Raw genomic sequence first — 25,424 nt, forward strand, 5'->3', positions numbered from 1 at the left:
GTAAGAGCCAAGAAAATATAAAATAATTAAATGGCCATTTCTTTAATAGCAATCAACAAATATTTGCCAAAAAGTAAATCGTTTTACCCATAGGTAATAAAGTTAATATCTGTTACCACAAAACTGGAGGTCATCAGCATCACCATTATTGATTCCTACTGTCTGGCTCAGGTTCAAGGTCTTCTTTCCCAAGAGGCAGGCACAGCAAGAGGTTCCTCAGCGTTGGGTCAGAGCAGCCTGCACAAATTAGGCTAACAGTTAGTTTAACAAATTCAGATGACAGTGTAACCAGTGGGGAAATGTGCAAAAAGAACCCTCATGTGGCCAGAACATTTGAATAAACAAAATGGTACAATGAGTTCAGACAGAAAGAGCACATTGTTCCTGGAAACACAGTGAAAGTTGTATTTTCAGAGAAGTCGAATTTCAAGGGGTGAGTTAGAAGGGGAGGACGTCCTGGTGGAGGCGTCAGCGTGGCACAGTGGCAGAATTCAGAGGGTGTATGGAGATCTGTAAAAGTCTGGGTGACAGGGGTGCAACAAAAGCATGATGGACACTGAACCACAGTCACAGATTCAAATCCTGACCAAACCTCACACTGGTTTTTGACCTTGGGAAAGTCACTTTATTCTTTTAAAGTCACTTTACTGGGAAAGTCATAATTATTTTGAGTTTCGGTTCCTCCTGTGTAAAATGACTATAAAATACTTACATTTTGTGCTGTGAGGAGGAGAGGGAATATTTGTAAAGTATTTGGCAGGGAGTGCAGACACTCAATAAATGGTAATAAAATTGGTTAGAAGGTTTTGAACAGAAGAAGTGAATGAGCAAAGCAGTGATTTGGGAAATTAACGTAGAATCTGTGATGAAAACGGGCTGGAGAAAGAAAGTACTAAGTCGAAAACTAGTTAAGATGCTTTTTCAATCGTCTGGATGAGAGGTGGCAGGGGCGGAGGGCAAAATAGGACATCGTCGGTGGAGATGCAGCAGCCAGGGGTCCCTAAGGGCGGCGGCTACAAAGCCTGTGAACCTGATATAACACCTGCCTGGGGACAGGGCCTGAGGGTGGAGGCCGGGCAAAGCACGCGAGGAATCCGAAAGTTCTGCAGTTTAGCGCCCAGGTACCTGAGAGAGGACACGGCGGGGGACAGTCTGGGAGGGTGGGGAGAGGGGTGTTCACCACCGCTGCCTAAATCTCACACCGGGGCGCATCTGTTTCAGGCCCCCAGGGAAGAGGTCAGAGTCAGTACTGGAGGCAGGGCGAGCAGAGGTCGACCAACTCACCCACCGCTCCGCGCCCCTGGCAGGCGGTCGGGAAGAGGCAGAGCGCGGCCCCTGCTCCGCCCCTCCCGCCGAGTCCCACCTCCCCGAGCGCGTTCCGAGGGGCGGAGCCCGAGGCGTCCCGCCCACCCCCACCCCCGCTCGCCTCGCCTATTCGTCACGCTACACCCTCCCCGCTCGCCACGCCCATCCGTCACGCCCCGCCCGCCCCCCCCACTCCGGGTAGACCAGCTGACACCAGCCGCAGCTGCCACCCAGCTTCTACCCGCGCATCCAGAGCGCCGCGGCGACACCATGTTGGGCGTAATCAAGAACTCGCTGTTTGGGAGCGTAGAGACTTGGCCTTGGCAGATCCTGAGCAAAGGGGGCAAGGTAGGCCCACAGGGCTGCCGGGGACCGGAAGGGGGGCCGCGCCCACCGCACCCTGTTCGCGGCTGGAGCGTGGACAGGTGGGGCAGGAACGTGCCCGGGACTGTGCGTTCTGGCGTCTGCCCTGACCACGGCCCTCCGATGCCCAGCGCTTGGACTGGGAAGGAGGGGAGTAGGAGGTCGGGTGCAGCGGGGCGAAGGGCTCTGCTGGGAGGAGGGGAGACAGAGGCAGGATGGGTTTGAGGGGAGAATCCCAGCTTACCGAGATGGACTGCGCCTCTTGAATGCATTCGTCCATTTAAACATTCCAAACTTGATGAATATTTGTTCGCTGAGAGGCCTTCGGTTGCAGGAAAGACTGGAAAAGTGCTTGTCCTTGAGAAACTCCCAAACTGTCCTTGGTGGAGAACTGAATATAAAAGAACAAGATCTGCGCTGCGAAGGAGATAACTGTTCAAGGCCGGGAGCGCAGGGGAAGGAGCAGTCCGTTCAGCCAAAGGGTGATAGTGGGGCCTGCGCAGAGGAAGTGCCGTCAGCTAGGCCTCCGGGGTGTGCAGGAATGCACAGAAACAAGAAGAGCCCGTGCAAAGGCCCAGAGCTGTCAAATGGCTTGTTGGCCTGTGGGAGTTGGACGCCTAGAATACAGGATGAGTGAGGAGGGCATCATTGCAGTTTTCCCCCAAATTAACATTAGTGCTCACCCAGGCAAATTGGACTGCCCCCTGGAAACAAGAAATCTGCCACTAGACGATCATCTCCTTGTGGACAGGTACTTTGCGCACCTCGCGGCTGTATACTCAGCTCCCTGCCCAGTGCTTCATCTATTAAAGGACCGTGTTGTCTGGGGGGCCAAAATCAGGTACCCATTACATTGATCATCACACAAAAGCCGTCAACTAGAGTCTGGACTCTTCAAGCAGCTATAGCCAGAGGCCTGTTACTTCATCTGTCTATATCTGTTTCCTTAGCCTTACGTAGAATAAGCACTTTAGCCCTGATCAAAGGTGACCTATTCAGGTGCCTACAAGCAGTCAGGCACATAATGAAAGTGAGTGACAAACTATAAGGCAGGGTGCGAACTGAGGCAAGTTGGAGACAGAGAAGTCAAGTCCCCATCTGCAAACGGTAATTCCAGGCAGTTGTCATGCAGTGATGTGAACCAGGGTTGCTGGGTTTTTAAGGAAAACCAGCAATCCAGACTCTTCATGTGAAATCTCTAAATTTAAAATTTATTCATTCAACAAATAACTGTTGAGTGGGCCAGGTACTCTTATAGGCAACGGGGATAAAGCAGTGGACAAAACTGGCAAAAATCCCTTTCCTCATGGAACTTCTTTTTTAGTGACTAATGAACAAGGAAGTCAAGTATTTCATGTATCAGGTGGTGATCAGTGCTGTGATCAAAAATAAAGCAGGGGGGCTTCCCTGGTGGCGCAGTGGTTGAGAGTCCGCCTGCCGATGCGGGGGACACAGGCTCGTGCCCCGGTCCGGGAAGATCCCACATGCCGCAGAGCGGCTGGGCCTGTGAGCCATGGCCACGGAGCCTGTGCGTCCGGAGCCTGTGCTCCACAACGGGAGAGGCCACAACAGTGAGAGGCCCGCGTACCGCAAAATAAATAAATAAATCAATAAAAATTTAAAAAAATAAAGCAGGGGAGGAGGGACTAGAGAGTGTTAGGGGTGAGGCTACGGTTTTAAGTAGGACAACTGTGTCAGGTTTTTTTTTTGCGGTACGCGGGATACTCCAGTCGTTTGGTTTTCTGTTAGCCCCTTATAGTACAGTGTCACCTGCCACTGATTTGGTGTCTCCAGGGATAAATGCGGCTCCCTGATCAGTATCTTCCCTCAACATTTGATAAGAATATGGAGCCATACAGGATATTGTTACCAGGCTGAAGCAAATCATTTAACCTGAATGAACCTCAGTTCCTGCAACTGTAGAAAGGGTATCAAAATATCTTCCCCATCCACTCCCAGAGTTGCTAGAAATATTAAATTAAGAAACATGAAAATGATTTGTAAACTAATACGCCCTACAAATGTAGTAATATTGTTATGTGGGAACTCATTTCAGCTCCACTCTTACTAGCTTCGTGGTCACAGCTCACTTAACCTCTCTGACGCTAATCACGAGAGAAAATAATAATCCACGTCTTATAACATTGTTTTGACATTTAAAGGAGAAAACCAATTATAAATTGTTCAACAAAATACCTAGCACTTGATTGTTCGCTTTCCCTTAGTTTTCCAGGTAATTTGGGTTAAGTTACTTAACCTCTCAACCACTCTGAACCCTGAAATCCCTCAGCTGTAAGATGAGAATGACAGTGCCTTAATTGACAATTAATTAAACAGTCGAAGATTCTTGTCATCTTTTTTAAAAAAATATACAAATTTGGGGTTTTGTTATTGTGAAGAGAGCCTCTTTCTGAAATGATCTCTCTCTTGCTGGAAAGAGTCTGGGTCAGAAACCGTTGTTCACTTTCCTGGGTGAATGAATATATTACACAGGGTGCCCCATGCAGCTCAAAGTCAGGCTCAACCAGATGTTCAGAGCTGATTCCAGGCACCCAGTGGGGAGGCCCAGGCTGCTGCGGACCTTATCAGGTCCTTCTGCGTTTCTTGGGGAGAGAGGAGGATGCATAGCTCTCTGTGTGGGGTTGGGTGGGTCTTGTGGGTACTGAGAACAGGACTGATATTAGTAATGGACATCTTTATGGGATTTGTTTTCAGCCTGTGCACACTGATTAGGACCCCACTGCCTGGCTTGGAATCCTTACCCCACCTCTTGCCACTGTATCTTGGGCACGTTACTTAACCTCTTGTTTTCATCCGAAAATGAAGATAAAAACACTTACTTCTTCACAGGGGTGTTTAAAATAATACGTGACACATAGAAAGTACTCAGTTAGGTTGATCATTATTATAATAATTATTGTTGTTTTCTTATAGTGAGAAAGCTGGCTTCCCAAATCAGCATGTATGCCAACCACAGCAGGTGGCCAGAGAAAAAAAACAGCCTTGCAGAGGACCTTGCAAATCTCATAGCAAGAGGCATTCTTGCAACATCTCTGTCTGGGACTTGAACTTGACCAGGGTTCCCACTGAATGTTGAAAACTGCTATTTGTGGCCACTGGCTGAAATCCTCATCTAGTTACTGACGTGGGAGCACAAGCTAGCTGAATGTGGGGTGAGGGAAGGCCATTATTTTGTTACCCGTAACAAGGAAATGCACTCAAGATGTTAAATTTGAAGAATCACATGTGCTAACCGTGTTAACGTAGGTGCTTTATTTTCTGCAGAAATAGAACTCTATTTAAATTCAGCTCCCTGGAAAATCAGAATAGTTGGATAATATCCATCTCTCAGCGCTAAATTTTCATAGTGATCCAGTGGTTCAAATGAGAAGTTACAGACATAGGTGCTATGAAAACAGGCAGTACCTGTTGGAGAACCACCTTCAGACAATGTGGCGCAACCTTCCTCCAGGATGGATATATATAGTTAGGCTAGGTTCTCATCTCTCCAGCCAGCTATGACTACCATATTCCTTTCATTAAAGCCAGGCTTCACTCCACGGCCTCCTTTCCCACAAATCCTTATAGAGGGCCTACTATATATGTGTGTAAGACGTGGTCTTAGATGCTGGGAGATACAGCGGTACACAATACAGACAGTCCCTGACCCCATGGGGCTTACGATTGCAGTTGGAGATTAAACACACTATTATTCTGTTACAATTTCCATGTAATTATATTCCATTATAATTCCATTGTAATTATATTCCATTATAATTCCATTGTAATTATAATTACAATATACTATGTTGTGAAAATACAAGGGCCTATAAAAATATGGGGAACCTGTTTTAAACTGGGATCCTCTCTGAGGAAGTGACTTTTAGGTTGCGACCTGTTGGGTGACTGGGGATTCATTGGGCAGAGACAGGAAAGGAATCCCCCAGGCAGAGGAAGAGGCAGGTACGGAGGCCCTGAGGCAGGAATGACCGTGGCGTTGAAGGAAATAGCAGAAGGCCAGTGAGGAGGTGCTCTGGGTATGGCCGGCAAAGTAGGAAGAAGCTCAGTGGTGCCTGGACCATCACAGATAAGTTAAGAACTTGGTGAATGACAGCGTTTAGTCGGGGGATTAATTAACATGATTAATTTATATAGAATGTTCTGTGTATGTTCCCTGGGCAACACAGCCTCATTCACAGCTTTGGTTGCCCCTTATGCTGATGCATCCTAACTGATCCAGGCCCCTGCTGAGTCCAGACCCTTGTGCCCAACTGTACAATGGACAGTTCGCTCATCTGTAACAGGAGACAGATAAACCAGTGGATTTGTAAGCGCCCTTCCAGCTCTAGTGTCACCTGTCTTTGAAGTTCGTGGGAAAGCAGGATCATTCAGGAAGGAGAGGTAGAGTTGAGCTCAGCCTTAAAGGATGGTAGACTTGTCATGGGGGCTGGGCTCCCTGGATCAACCTGGATTCCTCTCTCTGCAGCCGTTCCTTTCTGGCCGTGGACTTTTCTGCCTCGGGGAACAAGCTGAGAACATGCTCACTCAAGACTCAGACACACCTGCAAAACCCTATATTTAGATTACAAAAGTAGGTTGAACTAATTTGGGGTAGATGAAATGGACTTGCTGTCAGATCACCATCACTGGACTAATGGTTCCAAAATCCAACTCCCTGTGAGAGCCTTGAGATCTTTGGAAATCTGACCCCTGCCAGAGTCTCTGGCCTCCTTTCTTGCCATGCCCTGCTGGACAGTTCTTGCTCCAGGGGCAGTGAACTACTTATATTTTTCACCATCATCATCATGTTCTTCAGCTCTTTGCTTTTACCCCTAGGGTGCCCGCTACCTGAAATTGCCCTCCCTAAACTATCAGAGCATTTACTACATCATATAATAATTATGTAATTCTTCTCACCATCCAACGAGACTGCCCGTATCATATTAAGCTCCAAATCTGTAGCACCTGGCAGAGGTTTTCAGTAGATGTTTATTCGATGAATCAATGCATCGGTGACTGAATGCCCAGTTGGATGATCTGTAAGCACCTCAAATTCAGCTTGGCCTACCCCAACTTGTAAACAGACACCCATGTCCCCCAAACTAACCTAGGTGGTCCTCTTCCATGCTCCCACACTGCCCTGGAGCACCTTTCCCCTTAAACATGTCGTCAGATTATAACCTGTTTTCCTGGCTACTTCTATTAGACCATGCCTCCTGATGTCAGGGACCATGTCTTTCATCTCTTTAGTTGTTGGTTGAATGAATAAAGGAAGGAAAGAAAACAAGGAGAGAGCCAGCCAGCTCTTTCTCCCGTGAGAATTGGTCATTGGTTTCTTCATTTGTAAGAGAAGGGGCTGCATTGAATGGCTTTTGATGGCCCTGTTCTGAGTGTGACACGAACCTACAAATGTCTGTCAGAACTAACTACCTCAGTAGCTACAGAAAGAGGTTAAAAAAATACCCAGTTCATCCCCTGTGGAGCATAGAGCGTTGTGACAAGCATTAGACCAGAGTTTGGGGATTTGAATTCTGGTTCCAGCTTCACTCAGCAGCTGTGTGGTCTTGGGCAACTCAGTCTCTCTGGTTCTTCATTTCCTCTTTGGTAAAATTAGTTTGATTGGGTGAACCTTGAAACCTCTTTCAGGCTGAAATTCTGTGACTCACAGAGTGACATTTCTGGAATTTAAAACATTTTAAGTGGCAAGACTCAGTGGGACCTCCAAAGAAGGCTGGGTCTGGTCTCTGCTATGACAGACAGGGCCAGAAAGAGCAAAATACCCCAGGTTTACGTAACACAATTTGCTACTGAAGGCTCTTTGGAAGTGTCAGACTCACTAAGGGGAGGGCCTCATAGCAGTCCTCAGAATTAGTAGGCACAGTACCGCAAAGTCAAGGCCAGTTTGTGGCCTCTCGATTCTTGGTCTGGTGCAATTTCCCCTGCCCCATGTGGAGGGAAGTATATGAAATTGGCGCTCAGGGTTTATGTTCAGATTTCCCTGACCCCTTTCTCACTACTCTCCTTCAATTTTGCATTACAAAAACAATAGGTGTTTTTGCATTCTAGGTATACAATTATAATATTAAGTGTACTTTTTCAGACTGTATAGGCCACTCACAGTCCTACCCTCCTCTAGAGATTCATTATATCCCCTTGGAAGTTGAATCTTCAGTCTAAGATGTTGTAGGAAGGCCTGTTTGACCAGCCCGGGACAGCCAGGTCCTCTATCATGTGTCTATTTTTTATAATCATTAGTAAGAGAGGCACCTCCTTAATCAATAAATAAATATCTTTTGAGCATCTAACATGTAAAGCTCTGGGATATAGTTTCTGTCCAAAAAGAACGTCTAGCAGATTTTTCAAACTGTACTGGTGTTCCATTACCAGATAGTAAAATTAATATAGATCAAGGTTTTTTTTCTTTTAGTGGACTAGACTAAAATTCACTTGAGTAGAGCAGAATAGAAATAAACAGGATAGAAAGAAAAGGCATGTTGCTATGGAGAACAGTATGGTGGTTCCTTTAAAAACTAAAAATAAAGCCACTATGTGATCCTGAAATCCTACTGCTGGGCATATATCCAGAAAAAAACATAATTCGAAAAGACACATGCACCCCAATGTTCACTGCAGCACTATTTACAATAGCCAAGACATGGAAGCAACCTAAATATCCATCGACAGTTGAATGGATAAATAAGGTGTAGTGTATATACACGATGGAACGTTACTCAGCCATAAAAAAGAATGAAACAATGCCATTTGCAGCAATGTGAATGGACCTAGAGATTATCATACTAAGTGAAGTAAGTCAGACAAAGATATATATCATATGATATCGCTTATATGTGGAATCTTTAAAAAATGATACAAATGAACTTATATACAAAACAGAAATAGATCCACGGGCATGGAAAACAAACTTATGATTACCAAAGGGTAAGGTGGGGGGAGGGATAAATTAGGAGTTTGGGATTAACATATACACACTACTATATGTATTAAATAGATAACCAACAAGGACCTACTATATAGCACAGGGAACTATACCCAATATTTTGTAATAACTTATAAGGGAACAGAATCTGAAAAAGAAATATATATATATATATATATATATATATATATATATATAATTTCTGAATCACTTTGCTCTACTAACACAACATTGTAAATCAACTATACTTCAATTTGACAAAAAAAGAAAAGACATGTATCATAATGCATCCAGTCCATAAGGGTGAAGTGTTATTTTGTGAAGCTTTGCTTCAAACGTGTATGTTCATGATAGGGTGTGGTGTAAAAATGTATTTCTTGTTATGGATTGTGGGTTTTTTTTAAGTTTGAAAGCGCTGCCTTACAGTATGTTCAGGAATACAAAATTTTTTCATATCAGACATCAAATGATGAGGAGGAGTAAGAGGAGTGAAAGAGAGCTGTGTGGGTCTATAGGGAAAGGGTAATGACCTTAGGACAGAGACTCAACACAGAGAGGGGATCGCTGCCAAGGAGGAAGGGTTTGGGGGGGAAGTGACAGTGCAGCTGGTCATTGAGGGGCATGGGGGGTGTGACTTAGTGAGACAGATTGGGAAGAGGAATTGCATCTGGGAGTACAGTGTGAAAAGAACTACTCTGATGCTTCTTGAATTGCAGCCCTTCTACTAGATTGAGGCTAATCTTGGGGCCATAGAGTTTTGTGGGATTGTTGCTGTATTTCTTTGTTTCCTCCTTCTCAATTTTCTCTTCTCTTTTCCTGGGTCTCCTCTTATTCAGAGGTTGGATCTCTTGGCTTGATCCTTTGATTTTCTTTTCTATTTTCTACTTCTTGGCCTTTTTACTTGACTTTCCAGAATATTTCCTTCAATTTTCTCTTCTAGCCTTTCCACTGAATTTTTCCTGTCTGTTATATTTTTAATTTCCCAGAGCCCTTTGATCTCAGAACGGTCTATTTTTATAGCATTCTGGGGATGTTCTTGTTGGTTTGGGTTGTAATATCTCCTATTATTTCTCTGTGAATATTGATTATATGAAGATTTTTATGCTGTCTCTACATCTGTAAGACATCTCAGAATCTGTTTGTCATGGCCCTTCATACTCTGGCCTGTCTCTTCCCTGTCACCAGAGTTGGGCTCTTTATGGAAAGTTCCTTAGCAGTGTGTGCCTCTGGTAACTGGACTTTCACTGTTTCTAGAGTCATCACAGGTTGCTACTTTATATCTCTCAAGCGCTGCATATTCTCTGCCTCTAGGGAGAGGTCTCCTATGAGGAGAGGGCCTGTGAAGGTGGGAAGTTTGCCACAGTGGAAGTGACTGATAAGCCTGTGGATGAGGCTCTACGGGAAGCAATGCCCAAAGTCGTCAAGTATGTGGGAGGCACCAATGACAAGGGTGAGTATCCCTGAAGGATTGGCTCTGGTCTCATAGGCCAGGGCTGCATAGTCTCACGTCCTCGATGGAAAACACAGGGAGGGGCCACAAGGCACCTGTCACTACCTGTTTCGGTGGCACGCGAACTTGCTGTGCTCCGTGGGCAGGGAGGCTCTGGGAAGACCCACTGACTTCATGCCAGCCTTCCCCGACTTTGTGGGATCCCCGCTCAGTAGCGCTGAGTTCATGCTTCTCTTCCAGGTGTGGAGATACAACGCTGATTGTTTGTTTATTTGTTATTTTTTAACCCTACAGTGCTTATCATGTCTTTGGATTGGTGGACTGGGTAAGGTGTGCCCATGATAAGCCAGGCCACAGAACAAGGCCAGCTTCTGACATGAGACCTCTGCCCCCAGGCTGGCAATCTCCAGAGTCAGCCCCCTGGTAGCTCAGATTGTGTGGGGATACTGAAGATCAGTGAATGATGATTATGGCTCTGTTCTGGCAAATAAAGAGCCTGAGAATTCTTAGGCTGCTCCCCTCTTAGTCTTGGCAGTCCGTGGGAATTCCCTGGCGGTCCAGTGGTTAGGACTCAGCGCTCTCACTGCCAGGGGCCCAGGTTCGATCCCTGGTCGGGGAACTAAGATCCTACAAGCCGCATGGCATGGCCTAAAAATAATAAACAAACAAACAAATAAATAAATAAAAAGACTTGGCAGTCTGTGCTGGCTGCCTCCCTGTTTTTAAAATGAGAGGCCTGAAGTTTCAGTGTGCCTATTAGCATGTAAACCATATTTAAGTACGAATTTAACTCTTTAGCTAATTTGTCCTGCACTTTGGAATCAGTGCAAACCCAAAATGGGTCAGAACACAAGGTGAAGAAAGAGACAATGTGTTGAATTTTTAGGATATATCTCAAGCTGATAATTGAGAAAGTTAGAAACTAGTATTAACCTTAGTAACATTTACTAGGACCAAAGTAATCAGGCTTTGGATATAAGTTGACCAGTAGGAGGTCAAGAAGAAATCTTTTCCTTCTTAGCACTGTCATAACATTTTCTTTAGAAGAAAATATGTGTAAAAATTATAAACTCATTAAAAATTTTTTGAAAATAACAAAACAGCACCCCTAATCCATCTTTTCTAATATAATCACTGTCATCTTCAAATGTAATTTTTAGGGCTTTTTAATAGGTTTTTAAAATGTAATCATAGTGTTTGTGCAATACATCCTGCTTCTGTTACTTATTTCATGATTATTTTACACTGTAGTTAAATAGTCCTAAGCATAACTATTAGTGGATAAGTCAAATTGCATCACGTGCCTATAATTTACTTAGACATATTCCTATTTTGAACGTTTATATGAATCCCAATTTTTCACAATTATAAATTCTGCTGCAAGGAAAATCCTATTACCTATAGCCTTTTCCCTATTTTGGATTATTTCATTAAAATCAACAATTAGATAGGAAGTAATTAGATACTGATATATTTACAGTCTTAAATATATATTACCAAATAGTTTTTTCCAGACGAGTTGAATCACTATGCTCTTACCTCCAATATATACAAATAAGAGGTGTTTTGTCTGTGTCTGATGATATGTTTTAATGCCTGAAATACTTATTATAAATTTCAAGAACAACAAATATTGTCTTGGAAGAAGAATGAGACCAGCAGATGGTCCATGGGCCTGAGTAGGTTCTGTCTCTAACAGCCACGTCCCTCTGTGGGGTTTTGTGTTTTCAGGAATCGGGATGGGGATGACGGTTCCTATTTCCTTTGCCGTGTTCCCCAGTGCCGATGGGTCCCTACAGAAGAAATTAAAAGTCTGGTTCCGGATTCCAAATGAGTTTCAAAGCAACCCACCAGCTCCCAGCGATGACAGCGTTAAGATCGAAGACAGGGAAGGCATCACTGTCTATTCCACGTAAGGAAACGATTCTTTAGGCATACACGGGTAGCACTTGAATCATCTGCAGTGAGCATTTGCACTTTCTTTTTCCAGTTTTGAGATGGAATTGACATATAATATTGCATTCGTTTAAAATACAGCATAATGCTTTGATATATGTTTATCTTATGAAATGATTACCACCATTTAGTTAACATCCTTCATTAAACAAAGTTACAAATTTTTTTCCTGAGATGAGAAATTTTTTTTTTTTACAAATTTATTTATTTATTTAATTTATGTGGCTGCATTAGGTCTTCGTTGCTGCACGCGGGCTTTCTCTAGTTGCGACGAGCAGGGGCTACTCTTTATTGCGATGCGCGGCCTTCTCATTGCGGTGGCTTCTCTTGTTGCGGAGCACGGGCTCTAGAGCACAGGCTCAGTAGTTGTGGCGCACAGGCTTAGTTGCTCCCCGGCATGTGGGATCTTCCCGGACCAGGGCTCGAACCCGTGTCCCCTGCATTGGCAGGTGGATTCTTAACCAGTGCGCTACCAGGGAAGTCCCCATGAGAAATTTTAAGATCCACTCTCTTAGTAACTTTCAAATATACGATACAATATACAATATTGTTAACTGTGGTCACTGCTGTACATTACATCCCCAGAACTAATTTGTCTTATAGCTGGATGTTTCTACCTTTTGACCACCCTTAGCTAGATCTCCCACCCTCCACCTCCCCACCCTCCGGCAATCACCAATCTGTTCTCTGTATCTGTGAGTTCAGTTGTTGTTTTTTTTAATTCCACGTATGAGTGAGATTATACAGTATTTCCCTTTCTCTGACTTATTTCATTTAGCATGATGCTTTCACAGTCCAGCCATGTTGCTGCAAATGGCAAGATTTCCTTCTTTTTATGGCTAAATGATATTCCATTGTATGTATGTACCACATCTTCTTTATCCATTCATCTGTCTATGGACCCTTACGTCATTTCTACACCTTGGCTATGGTAAATAATGCTGCAGTGAACACAGGGGTGCTGATACCTCTTCAAGCTAGTGATTTCATTTCCTTCAGATATATACTCATAAGTGGAATTGCTAGATCATATGGTTGTTCTATTTTTAATTTTGTGAGGAACTTCCATACCGTTTTCCACAGTGGCTGCACCAATATACATTCCCACCAGCAGTGCATAAGGATTCCGTTTTCTCCTCATCCTCACCAGCACTTGTTACTTCTTGTCTTTTTTCATAATAGCCATTCTAACAAGTGTGAGGTGGCATCTCATGTGGCTTCGATTTTCATTTCCCTGCTGATTAGTGACGTTGAGCACCTTTTCATGTACCTCTTGGCCATTTGTATATCTTTTTTGGAAAAATGTCTATTCACATCCTCTGCCCACTTTTTAATCTGACACGCGTTCGATCCCTGGATATAGAGAACATCCCCTCAGCTTAAGCTGAACATCTACATTAGCCACAGCAGGGTTCTGGGAGATTCAGAGAATATCTAAGTCAATCTGTAGTTTGGGGTCATGAATATCTGGGGAGCATAAAGGGCTAGAGATACTTCACTTTTACCCCACACTCCCCTTGAATGCCAGAAGGGCAGGGAGCGTTTGCCAGAGCCAGACTGCTACCGCCTTAGTTATTCATGGTCTGTGGGCCATTCAGCAGAGCACATGCGCCTCCTATTATTCTACTCCTGTTTCCAGGGCTTTACTTGGGGTCCAGTTCCCTTGACTTTAGAGAATAGCAGGTGCAAGTGGTTGCGTGATTTTATTCTTTAGGCCTCAACCTCCCTGCAGAAGCCGGGTCTCTTCTAGATAATCAGTGACTCCCCAGTTGTTAAAATCCTCCTGTGTGACAGGAGCCTCCACCTCTTCTGCTCCAGCCCTCATTCAGGCTTTCCAGCCTTCACGGCAGAGGCTGCAGAGAAAGCAAACTCTATTTAAAGATACCTAGACTATCTATTCCCAGAGCTGGGACTAGGGTGAGGAAGCGGGCACACCTGTTGTGCAAAATTTAAGGAGACACTGTCTCACAGTTGTCCAAGTGTATGTAGGGTTGGCCCTGAGAGTGAGCACCTCCTTAAATCTTGAGCCCCAGGTGTCTCAGCTGTCTCATCCTAACTTCCCACTCTGTCGTCTCCATCCTCTTTCCTGCGTCTTGGGAGGCAGCCTGGTGTAATATGATGAACAAGTATATTCTAGTTTGAATCCTGGATGATGCTTGGGAAGTTACTCAGCCTCTATAAGACTTGGTTTTCCCATCTTGTAAGTGCTCATAATATAATCTACCTCACAGTATTATTGTTAGAGACTATCTTTCAGTATTTACTGAGATGCTATTTATAAACTGCTTAATGTGTATGACCTGTAGTAGGTTTCAGTAATTATTTCCCTTTGTCCCTTCTTATTTCATAAGAAATGAGGTTGACATGATTAAATCAGGTCACATAAGACTTCAAGCAGAATGGACTAGTTTCTAATCATTTCTTTTTCCAAACCCAGGATAATAACTTGGTCCCATTTTTTTCTTTTGCCTTTAACTTTTTAGTAGGGAAATTTTCAAACTTATAGAAAGATAGAATAAGAAAATGAAACCCTACGTACCCATCACTCATCTTTAATGAGAATTAACTCAAGCCCAATTTTGTGTCATGTGTATCCTCACAACTTCAACCTGGTCCCGACCCTAAATTATTTTTAGGCAAATTCCAGGCATTATATTATTTCATTCATAAATATTTCATTGTGACTACTGAAGACTTTTTAAAAATACAAAAATAATATCTTATTATTCCTAAAATTTTAACAATTCATTACTGTTATAATAATTTTAAATATCCAGTGTTCAGTTTTCTCCTACTAGCTCATAATTTGTTCCTACAGTTTGTTTGAATCTGGATCCAAATAAGATGCATCCATTGCAATTGGTTGGTACATCTTTTAAGCTTTTATTTTATCTGTTGATTTCTCACCACCACACGTTTTCATTTTTCCTTGCCATTTATGGATCATTTATCCTAGTGTTTCCCACAGTCTGAATTTTGCTGGTTTCCTTACTGTGGCATTTTAACATGTTTCTCTGCCCCTGTATTGCCTGAAATTAGTAGTCAGAACTAGAGGCATAATCAGATTCAAGTTTGAGTTTTGGGCAAGGATATTTCAAAGATGGTGTTGTGTACCTCCATCAGGGGCTCATGATGTTTGCTTGCCTCTGTTTTTGTGATATTAGTGACCTTAGATCACCATTTCCCAGATGCCACGTTTCCTTAGAGGTTGTCAAATGATAATATTCTCTATTTTTCCTTCTTCATTTATTAGCCGGAGTACTTTGGTAAAGAGAAACTTCCCTTCATCTACTATTTGGTTTCCCTGAGATAGAGTTGTAGAAAAAAGGCCAGATACCTTCTCTTTAGCTTGATGCCTTCTCTTTATCCGTTTTCAGAATAATGATTTCATTTCTTAACATCCTCCAAAGGGGAGGCAGTGTTGATCTCTGGTTTTTGAGTACCGATATAAACATATGAATTCAAACATAATTGATGTGTTTCAGTTCTTTGCAGTTATTATTCTCACTGATGCTCAAACTGTCCCATCTTTGGCCAGTGGGAACCTCTTCAAGTTGGTTTCTTGGTCCTTTTGACATGACCCTGGTAATCTTCAGTAACTTCCTTGGTTTCTGGTAGGACAGGATATTTCAAGCACATCTTGACATTGCTTGCTCTAGAGCTGGAATTAGCCATTTCTCCAAGGAACCTGGTTCCTTATGGTGGGAAAGGGAATCTCTTTAAAAGCTACTATTCAAGCCAGGTCTATCGAAGTTTCCTTTACTGCAACCTAAACAGAGAGGAGAGTGACAAAGACGGCATCTAGCCTGGCTCAATGAATTTTTTTTAACCTGTTAGCATCTGATCCTGTTAGCCTCTGTTCATTCCTCCACTAGCCACTAGGTGTCACTGCACAGTCAAGTGTGCGTTTAAAAGTACCTTTCTGTGGAAGGCAGAGTGGATGACATAATAGAAGGCACAAGTACTGTTTCAAATACACAGTGCATCCTTAACTCAGTCTTCCTTTTTTATGACCTTGTGAAGGGATGTCCACTGATTAGCAGTATGTATTACCAATACTGTTTAAATGAATAGAAGGCTATGAAAAATTAACGTGATCAGAGTTTTCTCAGTATTCACAAGAGGCAACAGAGTTGTCCTCACACTTCGATGAGTGGCCTCATTCCAGACCACTGTCCTCCCTCTGTGTTCTATGAAGGCCACTTAGGTTAGAGCTCAGCCTCCTCAGTGCAATTCAACAGAGACCAACAGCAGGAGAGTTTCGATGGTGTTAACGAGACTTTCATGATCTTAATGAAATGTCTGGGTATAAAGGAAAGAGTTGGAAACAAGGAGCTCATTGTCGGGGTGACCTGTGCTCCAGGCTCAGCTCTACCACTTAATGGCCAGAGGACCTTTGGCATCTCACCGAGCCTCTCTGTGACTCAGTGTCCTCATCCGTGAGATGGGGGTAAGAGTAGCGCCCCATGGGGTTGTTGTGAGGATGAAATATAATATCCGCAAGTGCCTGCATGTTGCTAGACGTTAGGGAAACACTCAGTGAATGCCAGCCTGTTCTCTTCCTGACTTCACCACCCTCTGAGAAGTAGGTCAAGTTGTACTAGAGTTAACAAAAAAGTCAAGCTACTGCCGATACACTGGAGTTCAAACCTGAACTCTAGTAATTATGAGTTTTATAACTTTGGGTTTCTGAGCTTCAGTTTTCTCATGTATAAAGTAGAAATTAGGACGCAGTTTAGGGAGGGTCCAGTGAGGTTGTGCATGTGACGGCACTTTGTCGGCCCTGAGGCAACACCTCTAGGGCTGCCGATGTTGCTTCTCTCTCTCTGAATGACCAGGCCCCAACTGAGGCCACTAGCAGCTTGGGAAGTTCGGCCTAGAGGAAGAGGAGTTTGGAAGAAAGGGTCCAACTGCTAAGCCTCTATGGTGTTCCCATATTACTGCCTAGGAGAGCTACAGACCACTACAGGCCAAGCTCCTAGAGGGTTCCAACGTTCATCTGTATCACAGGAGGTTTGGGCCATGGGTGACATAATACAGCCTTGCCTACTTGGCCTGCTCAACACGCAAGCGCTCTCCTGTCAACCTCCAGGGGCCTCACCCGACCATCCTATTGAAGATAGCTCCTCTTCCTTTTCTGTCCCCTTACTCAGCTTTAGTTCTCTCCACATCACTTACTGTCACCTGCTTTATATACCTATTTGTTCATTTATTTACTGTCCTCTCCCTCACTAGAATGTTCTTGCGGGCAGGGCCTTTGGCTGGTTTCTAAGTGCTCAGTTAAAAGTTGGTGAATATTACATGCCTGTTGGATATTTTTCATAAATTGCAAAAGAATATTTTATGACTTAGCACCCAATTGAATGTGCCTCATTCTAAGTTTGTAAACTATGTTGTGCTCACTTGTGTCTTTTCTTTATCCAAATAGTACTTTACTAGTATTGTCCCATTTGTAATTATGTGGAAGTTTTCAGAATAGTAAATAAATGCTTGTGGATTGGAAAAAAAAAAAAAAAAAAAGTTGGTGAAAAAGGGGAATTCCCTGGCGATCCAGTGATTGCGACTCCGCGCTTTCACTGCCGAGGGCACGGGTTCAATCCCTCGTCTGGGAACTAAGATTCCACAAGCCCCGTGGCCAAAAAAAGTAAAAATAAAACAAAACAAAAGGGGGGATTTGAGGGCTCTTTAAAAAATTTTTTTAATTAAAAACAGAAAACTTGGTGAATAAGTAAATGAATGAAAGTCTTGGACCTTGCCACCTGCCCTCCTCTCTCAAGATCTCGGCCCCTCTCGACAGCTTCAGCTTCAGCTGTCACCCTTCCATCAGTAACTCTCCTACCTGACCTCCATCCAGCTCCCTTAAGCGTCTTACCATTCCTCAGACTCAATGCAAAGACAAAGGCGAGGCCATTTACGCATTCATTCATTCATTCAAAAAAATCACATCTTCATCATTCATTTACTCTGTGCCAGGAAGCGTTTTAGGTGCTGAAAATATAGCAGGGAACGAGCAAAGCTTCTGCCCCTTGAGGTGGGAGAAACATTGTAGCGGGGAAAACAGACAAAAAGCAAATGTCTCGAGATATTTCAGGACAGTGTCATTCCAGAGATAAGAAGTGGTATCTGAACTGAAATTATAGGGAAGCCTATTTCTACTCAAAAACAAATAGATTCGGGACTTCCCTGGCAGTCCAGTGGCTAAGACTCCCCACTTCCCATGCAGGGGGCTCAGGTTTGATCCCTGGTCAGGGAGCTAAGATCCCACATGCCGTGCGGCACAACCAAAACAAAAAATAGAATAAAGTGAATAAATAGATACATGTATACATACATTCTGGCATAATGTGTCTCAGAGTAAAATGGACAGATGATGCGGTGCTGAAGCCCTAGCCCTGGAGGAATTCAAATACCATCTGAACAGATGTGCGACAATTAGGCACGCAACGTTTGTCCCAAGTGGCAAGTTTGGCTGCATTTGACAAATGTTTATTGGGTACCTCTGCTATTTAAGCCCCTTCCCCTCTGAGTGCCCCGCCAGTGATAAGATTCTGTAACTAAAACCTAATCCATCACCATTCACTCCCCCCCACAGCTGCTCAGTTGTCCCTTTGGTCTAGTACTTGGAAGGGGCTTCAGTCACTATTTGCAGGTGGGTGAACCCAGATCAACATGGCTAGTGCATCGCCGGGTAAGCCTCCTCGGGTGGCTCCCAAGTCAACGTCTGAATGGAACTCACATTCCTTCCCACATCTGACCCCCAGTGTTCTGTCTTCCTAGAGGCCCCTCCGTCCTACCCATCCCGTCCACATCCATCCTGACTCCTTCATCTTCCACGTCAGTGTTGGCCGAGTCCTAGTCACCTCCTGGCTGTGCCTTCCCCTCCATCCGCACGGCCACGGTCCTCATCACCTCTTGCCTGAACCGTTGCCGAGGCCTCCTTCGTGTTTCTCGTCCCTCCACCTGTGCCTCTTCTGAGATGTCCTTTTGTCTCCGCCAGCCCTAAAGCACAGGACCGATCGCACTACTTCCCCCTGCTGTTTGGCTCTGGCTGTGGGCCTCGCCTGACTCTGCCCGAGGTTTGGGACCAAGGCCAAGATAGTAATAAAATAAGAAGGGAGATGGGTGGACTTTGGGTTGGGTCCCCAAATGTTTGGCCAGGCAGTGAAGCCTAGTAAAATGCCTTGTTGTGGTGTGTACTGTCCTCCACAACACAGCCCCACTCCAGGGGTCTGCCTAGCCTCAGAGCATCCCACCCACACCTCCCAAGCCCCGCCTCAAACACACACACATACGATATCCACTCCCAGACCTTTACTCACTCTCCCAGCTCCTCTCAGCCCTTCCCCAACCTCTGCTCACTGGAAGCTCTGTGAGGGCAGGAATTTTTGTCATGTTGTTCATTGCCGGCATCAGAAGAGACGCTCAAGAGATAGCAGCTTGATATCACGTCCGTAGCATCCTCCCCTAAATGTTCTAAGTCAAAACCAATCCTTCCCTGTTCCCTGCCCCCAGAACGTTCTGTGTGTACCTCCGTTCTGGTGTTTTCTCCTGCCCTGCCTAATCTTTATGTGTGTCTCTGTCCTGGCCCAGGTAGAAAGTCTTCCCCATCGTCTTTAGGACTCTATGCTCTCGAGAGCGTGTGTTTCCCGCCTGAGCGATGCTCAACTCGATAAGCCTGGTTCAATCTGATTGAATGAAATGCCACACGGGGTTAAGCTTCTTTCCTGTTGATGTGGAATTATCAGCTCTTCCGTCTTATGCTTCTCCTGCTTAGCACAGGGCTATGTGCGTGGCAGACTATCTTGTGAAAGTTCTAGGCCACGTCGGATGGTCAGGCTCAGAGTCATTCCATCTCTCCTCTTCCTCGCTGCGTGCCTGCTCCAAGCACTCCCTGAAAGATAACACGTTCTGATTTTTCAGACCTTGGACCAAAGTCTCCGTCTGTTAACCCGCCTCAATGACGCCTGCGTCATCCCCCCCCAACCCCAACTCTTCCAGACCTGTTTAGACAGTTCCTTTTGTATTTCTGGAATCCAGGGCATGTGTGTCCTTCCTCGGTTCCCATGGTAACCAAATTCTTGGGAATACTGAGCTCTGACTACAGAGCCCTGGTGGTGAGCAGCTTTGAAGAGGGAGACTTAGACACTTGTTAACAGGCTTGCAGAAATGATGTATAGACTTCCTGTTGCTTTCCTTTGAGAAGCTCAGAGCGCTTTGCTTTACGGAGCATTCCTTGACTCACACTCAGATGTGCCCGTGGGCTTGGAGAACTGGAGCGGCAGCATGGTTATCCTCCGAGTGCTGCGTGGAAGCTGAGCCTCCTTCACGTCTTAGGGCTCTGCGCCTGGGAGGGTTTGGTTCTCTGGCTTGTTCGTGCAGTTCTGTGATGGGGGTTTGGGTCAGCTGGTTAGACTGGCAGCGGGGAGCACACGTGATCTGTTCCGCAGCTCATCGAGCTTTGCTCGTTTCCCAGTAGAATGCTTCCTTGATGAAGCAATAGGGAAATTTTCATCCTCATTATGAGCATCTTAGCCTGGGAAAAAATATAAAAAGTCAAGGGTTTTTTGTTGTTTTTTTTTCTGGTAATGAATTTAAGAATCCCTGAATGATGACATTCTCTGCATCACTCTCTGCCGGGTCTCCTTGGACTCAGGTGGGTCCTTCTCAGTGGCCTTTGCCGAGTCCTCATCCTCCTCCCAGCACCGGGGGACTAGGATTTCTGAGAACAGCCTGCTGACTTTCTGTATGCTCACCACGTGGGCCTCATCTCCCTCTTCGCTGTGACCATAGCCAGCACCTACTCACAGGTGACGCCCAAGTTTCTGTCGCTAGACCCGTCTCTTTGCCCGGTCGTATCTCTGACTCCAGTTCCTGCCCAAGTCTAGGGAGGTTTCGCAGTGCCCAGCACACACTTAGGGGCTCAATAATTGTTGCACGAATTCGTTTCATCGAGGCACCTTCATAGAAATATGCCCCAAACCAGATGAAAAACCCACCGACCCCTCCTCTCCAAAGGGACTCTTCAGCCCCGAATCCCCCTTCTGGTTGACGGTGTCAGTTTCCATTCAGAGACTTAACTGGAAGCCCTGGAGAATCCTTGACTCCCTCCACCCCACCCCCGCCCTGGCCTCTCCCCGCCCCATGCTCACCTCCCACATTTGCCTTTGTCCAGGCCTCCGTCATCTCTCCGTCACTCCGTCAGCTGTTCCTGGCCTCCTGTGACTCCCTTCCCCTCATCCCCCCACCCCCCCACCCAGAGGGGTCTCTCCAAAATACAGTCTGATCACGGCAGTCCCTTAACTTTAAAACCCCTTCCTGAGTCCATCTTTGCCTCTAAGGTCAGGCTCAGAGTCCTTAGCGTGACCTTCAAGGCAGTTTCCAACATGGCCCCAGTCCATGCACTTTGTTTGAATTCCCACCACTGTGCCCTTAGTAGGTGCTTCAGATTTTATTCTACGAGTGAGTGAAGATGGAGGCCAACAGACGTTGCCCTCATCTTTAGGTCTATCCACCTGAAGACAGCAACTTCCGTCATTTATCCCAGACTGTTCGTTTAGCCAAGAGGTCTAGTATGTGTGATAGGTGCTCAGAATACACCAGTGGGCAAAGAGTGACAAAGATCCCTGCCCTCGTGGGGCCTGTATTCTACCAGGGGCCTCAGACCATAAACAATGAATAACTTATATAGTATGTTAGAATCAATTATATAGTATGTTCGAAGGTGAGAAGTTCTGAAGAAAGAAAAGGATAGGAAGGGAGGGAGGGAGGGAGGGGAAAGGAAGAATGGGGAAGGGGAGGGTGGTTACAAGACTGAAAGCATTTTTAGAGGCGGCCTCATTGAGAAGATGAGGTTGTTAATTGAGCCAGTTCATCCTTAAGGTCTCTTGCTCGGTTCAGGATCTTACTTTACATCCCCATTATGTCTCTCACCTCGGGCGTCAGGGAACTGAACGACGGTTCTGAGCAAATTGCAAAGTAACAACAATAGCTACTGTTTGCCGTGCGTTTCCCACGTGATGGGCAGGAGGCTGAGTGAGGAGTTTGCAGGGTTTTCTCTCCTTTGATCTTTACAACCGCCTTCTGAAAGGGATGCCCTCATTCCTACTGAACAGAGGAAGGACCTGAAGGTTAGAGAAATGCAAGCATTTGCCCAAGACCATGAGCTAGACGGTGGCGGAGGTAGGATGTGAGCGCACGGCTAGCCCTTTTGCCTCTCAACTGATGAATGAAGATATTTGAGGACCACTCCTTTGGACGTTTGTAGAAACCAGTAGCTTAAAGAGCCAACATCATCGATTTACACAGAAAACAGCTTCGTATCGCAGCGTGAGAGGGGGCTGCAGAGGCGTTTCACACCTGATCACCCCACCCCCATCCAGCATCTGATTCGTTTCAGACAGGTGGTCCTCAATCTATAGACATTCTTCGAAAATAAGCCCAGTGTCTTACAGGCTTTTATTGTCAGAACAATCCTTCCTTAATATTCATCCTCTGCCTCCTAATCCCGTTTTATCTCATTTGAGCCTCAATGAAGCTAGAACTCACCTTTCTCCATCTGCCTTATAATCTTTCTTCAATGGACTTGAAGGACCAAGCCTCCTGTCTCCCAAACTGGTCTCAGCCCTGTCCATGTTCTGTAGCCATTGTCTAGACATTAGAATAACCTACTCCTTAGAGATGAAATCCTGGGTATTTTCAAAGCAGTAACCCTGTAACCAACGTGCTGAATGCTTAGCGAGCATGACTAACCGCGTATAAAAGAGCAAAGCATGAGTCAGAGAACCCCACCCAAAATAATGCATTTGGCCGAATCCTGGCTTGGTGCAGATTCGGACCTTTGAGTCATAAAGCTCGTTAGAAATGGGGTGTGTTTGACGCTAGTAAAGATTGTAATGCAGCCCCAGATTTAGAGTGCTATATTTAGGATAGGTAACAGGATGAATTTTGGAGCGCAGGCAGGTGACGTAAGGAGAGAATAATAGTTGTGAAAAGACAAACTTTATTGCTTCTCTGTCTCCACCTTCTGCCATCAAGAGAAAAGCCTGATTAGGAAAAATCATCTTTACTTACTAGAAAAAGAAGGCTTTCCTGATTTGAGCAGGAGAAGGGATTTATTAGAAGTGATTTCTTTATCTGGGGCATACTTAAAGCTTGCCTCGGGGCCCTGCCTTTGGTAGCTCTGTTTTTGTTTGTTTGTTTGTTTTTTAACATCTTTATTGGAGTATAATTGCTTTACAATGGTGTGTTAGTTTCTGCTGTATAACAAAGTGAATCAGCTATACATATACATACATTCCCATATCTCCTCCCTCTTATGTCTCCCTCCCACCCTCTCTATCCCAGCCCTCTAGGTGGTCACAAGGTAGCTCTGTTTTTTAACAAAGCTGCTACTTGTCCTTAGAACTGCTCTGCAGTGGGAGAAACATGAGCTCCAGCTCCACCCTAACTCCCTTGGTTCTCCTTGCCGCCAGCTGGCGACAGAGAGGCAGGGAAGAGAGGTGACTGGAGCAGCAGAGGAAGCTAGAGAAAAGGGTAAGGGCATGGCTTTGGGAAAAGTCAGCCTCCCATCTCTTCACGAAATTTCAGAAAGGGAAGGGAAGCTCGCCTGTAGTACAGGCGACTACAGTACCGGTTCCAGACTGGTTCCAGGGCCCTCACAGATACCAAAATCCAAGGATGCTCGAGTCCCTTATCTAAAGTGGTGTAGTATTTGCATATAATCTACATACGTCCTTCCATCTACTTTAAATCATCTCTAGATTACTTATAATACCTATTACTGTAAATGCTGTGTAAATAGTTGATGGCACATGGCAAATTTAAAGTTTTGCTTTTTGGAACTTTCTGGAATGTTTTTTTTTTCCCCCAAATATTTTCAATCTGCAGTTGGTTGAATCTGTGGGTACAGAACCCCCCGATGCAGAGGGCCGAATGTAGTGTGTTTCAGGCCCTGCATTAGAGTTTCTTACATCCGTGATTGTAGTTAATGCTCATAACCGATGGGAAGAAAAAGGAAACATGTCCCTGTTTTACAAACGAGGCTCACGCTCAGTGAGATCCAGTCCACCCCTGTAGGAAGGGGCGGATCTGAAATCTTGCCAACTAGAGCATGCTTGTCGTAATAAGAGTAGTGACTCTTTTGAAATCCCCCCATCTCTCTGAGACCCTGTCCTGTCTGAACCAGTGACTTGCTCTGTGTCCTCAGGGAGTTTGGCGGTTATGCCAAGGAAACTGACTACGTAGCTCATGCCACCCAGCTGCGCACCACCCTGGAGGGCACAGCCACCTGCCGGAGTGACTTCTACTACTGCACTGGGTATGACCCTCCCATGAAGCCCTACGGACGTCGCAACGAGGTCTGGCTGGTAAAGAGCAATGAATAATTGGCTGAACTAGAGCTCCCTGGATGCTTGCGTCTGTGCCCACTTCCTCCAGGAGGAAATGAAGTTCCCTGTGCAGCTCCAGCAGGGCCGACTTTCCTTCAGAGCCAATCAGTCACTGCCAACTTCCTGAAATAAGCACGTTCCAGATCCTGAGACTCTTGTTCTCGTGGAGGGAAATAAGGTACCCACGATACATATGCCTCCTTCTAAATGACTTAGAAAATTCCGTGCTAGACCAGAAAAACCCAGCAGCATTTTCCCAGCTCTCTGGATCCCTAAAAACTGATTTTTAAAAATTATTGAAACCGTATTTTTGTTATTGAGGAAGAAGTGTGATTTACGTGTGATCTTTCATCTCTGATTCTTATAAGAGCTTTCTTTAAAAAGAAACTGGAAATAAAGATCTTTGACTTAAACAGCTGAGACGAATCCTGTGTAGTTATTTTCCAAGATTCCACAGGTGTATAGATACTATTGATGGTGTTTACTGTCGCAGGAATCCTGTGTTTACAGTTCCAAAGTCCTTCAGAATAGAAGCCCAAAGATCCCAGGGAAGGAGGACATTCACCACGTGCTTGATCGTCTCTAAACCACAGACACTTACTGTGACTGTGTCACAGTGATTCCATGCTCTGAAGTTGAGGAAACTGTTTGCAGCTGTGGGCCACAAAGGGTTCCAGGGACCACAAAGATAGACCAAGAAGAAAAAAATCACTACCCCAGATGCATAACTGTGGAGACGGGAAGAACTGCCCAGAGGGTTTATGCAGGATGATGAGATGAGGTTAGAAAAGCTGGGGTCCAGTTTCATTAACTCAAGAGGATAGAAGTGAAAGAATCAATGTGCATCTTGGCCAGCAGAGAAGGAAAGGGGACTCGAGGCTGTGAGGGGCGGTGGGGAAAGTAGCTAAGCTGGAACCAAGTGCCTGGGTGAGCCAGTAAGGATGAGAGCCAGTGGGTCACAGCACTGGGAGGGCGTGCCATCCTCCCAGGGTGCGCAGGGCCAGTCCTGTCAACAGTCCTCCATGGG

At 45.1% G+C, this 25,424-nt stretch overlaps 1 protein-coding gene and 1 long non-coding RNA gene across 3 annotated transcripts; one reads left to right on the forward strand and one right to left on the reverse strand.

Moving 5' to 3' along the window:
* Positions 1–1,499: 1,499 nt before the first annotated feature.
* On the forward strand, positions 1,500–24,815 carry HEBP1 (heme binding protein 1). The gene is made up of 4 exons (XM_082636517.1): positions 1,500–1,653; positions 9,917–10,055; positions 11,787–11,967; positions 24,217–24,815. Exons 1-4 carry the CDS (start codon positions 1,576–1,578, stop codon positions 24,392–24,394), a joined length of 576 nt encoding a protein of 191 aa, XP_082492643.1. The 5' UTR covers positions 1,500–1,575; the 3' UTR covers positions 24,395–24,815.
* LOC309812636 lies at positions 19,597–22,718 on the reverse strand. 2 transcript variants are annotated; one of them, XR_014295354.1, is made up of 3 exons: positions 22,557–22,718; positions 21,942–22,112; positions 19,597–20,544 (listed from the first exon to the last, which is right to left on the reverse strand). It is a non-coding gene; the product is annotated as an uncharacterized lncRNA (long non-coding RNA). The 2 variants fall into 2 exon arrangements; XR_014295355.1 differs by having other exon boundaries at positions 21,942–22,115.
* Positions 24,816–25,424: the final 609 nt, after the last annotated feature.

The sequence above is a fragment of the Mesoplodon mirus genome (assembly GCF_964341445.2).
Source record: "Mesoplodon mirus genome assembly, chromosome: 11".
Taxonomy (NCBI): domain Eukaryota; kingdom Metazoa; phylum Chordata; class Mammalia; order Artiodactyla; family Ziphiidae; genus Mesoplodon; species Mesoplodon mirus.

What these genes read in the sequence shown, in the direction of transcription:
- HEBP1 (XM_082636517.1), top strand. Translation starts at nt 1,576, where the DNA reads ATGTTGGGCGTAATCAAGAACTCGCTGTTTGGGAGCGTAGAGACTTGG. An exon ending in TCCTGAGCAAAGGGGGCAAG is followed by an intron (nt 1,654 to 9,916) that starts GTAGGCCCACAG and finishes CTCTGCCTCTAG; the next exon opens with GGAGAGGTCTCCTATGAGGA. An exon ending in GGGAGGCACCAATGACAAGG is followed by an intron (nt 10,056 to 11,786) that starts GTGAGTATCCCT and finishes TTGTGTTTTCAG; the next exon opens with GAATCGGGATGGGGATGACG.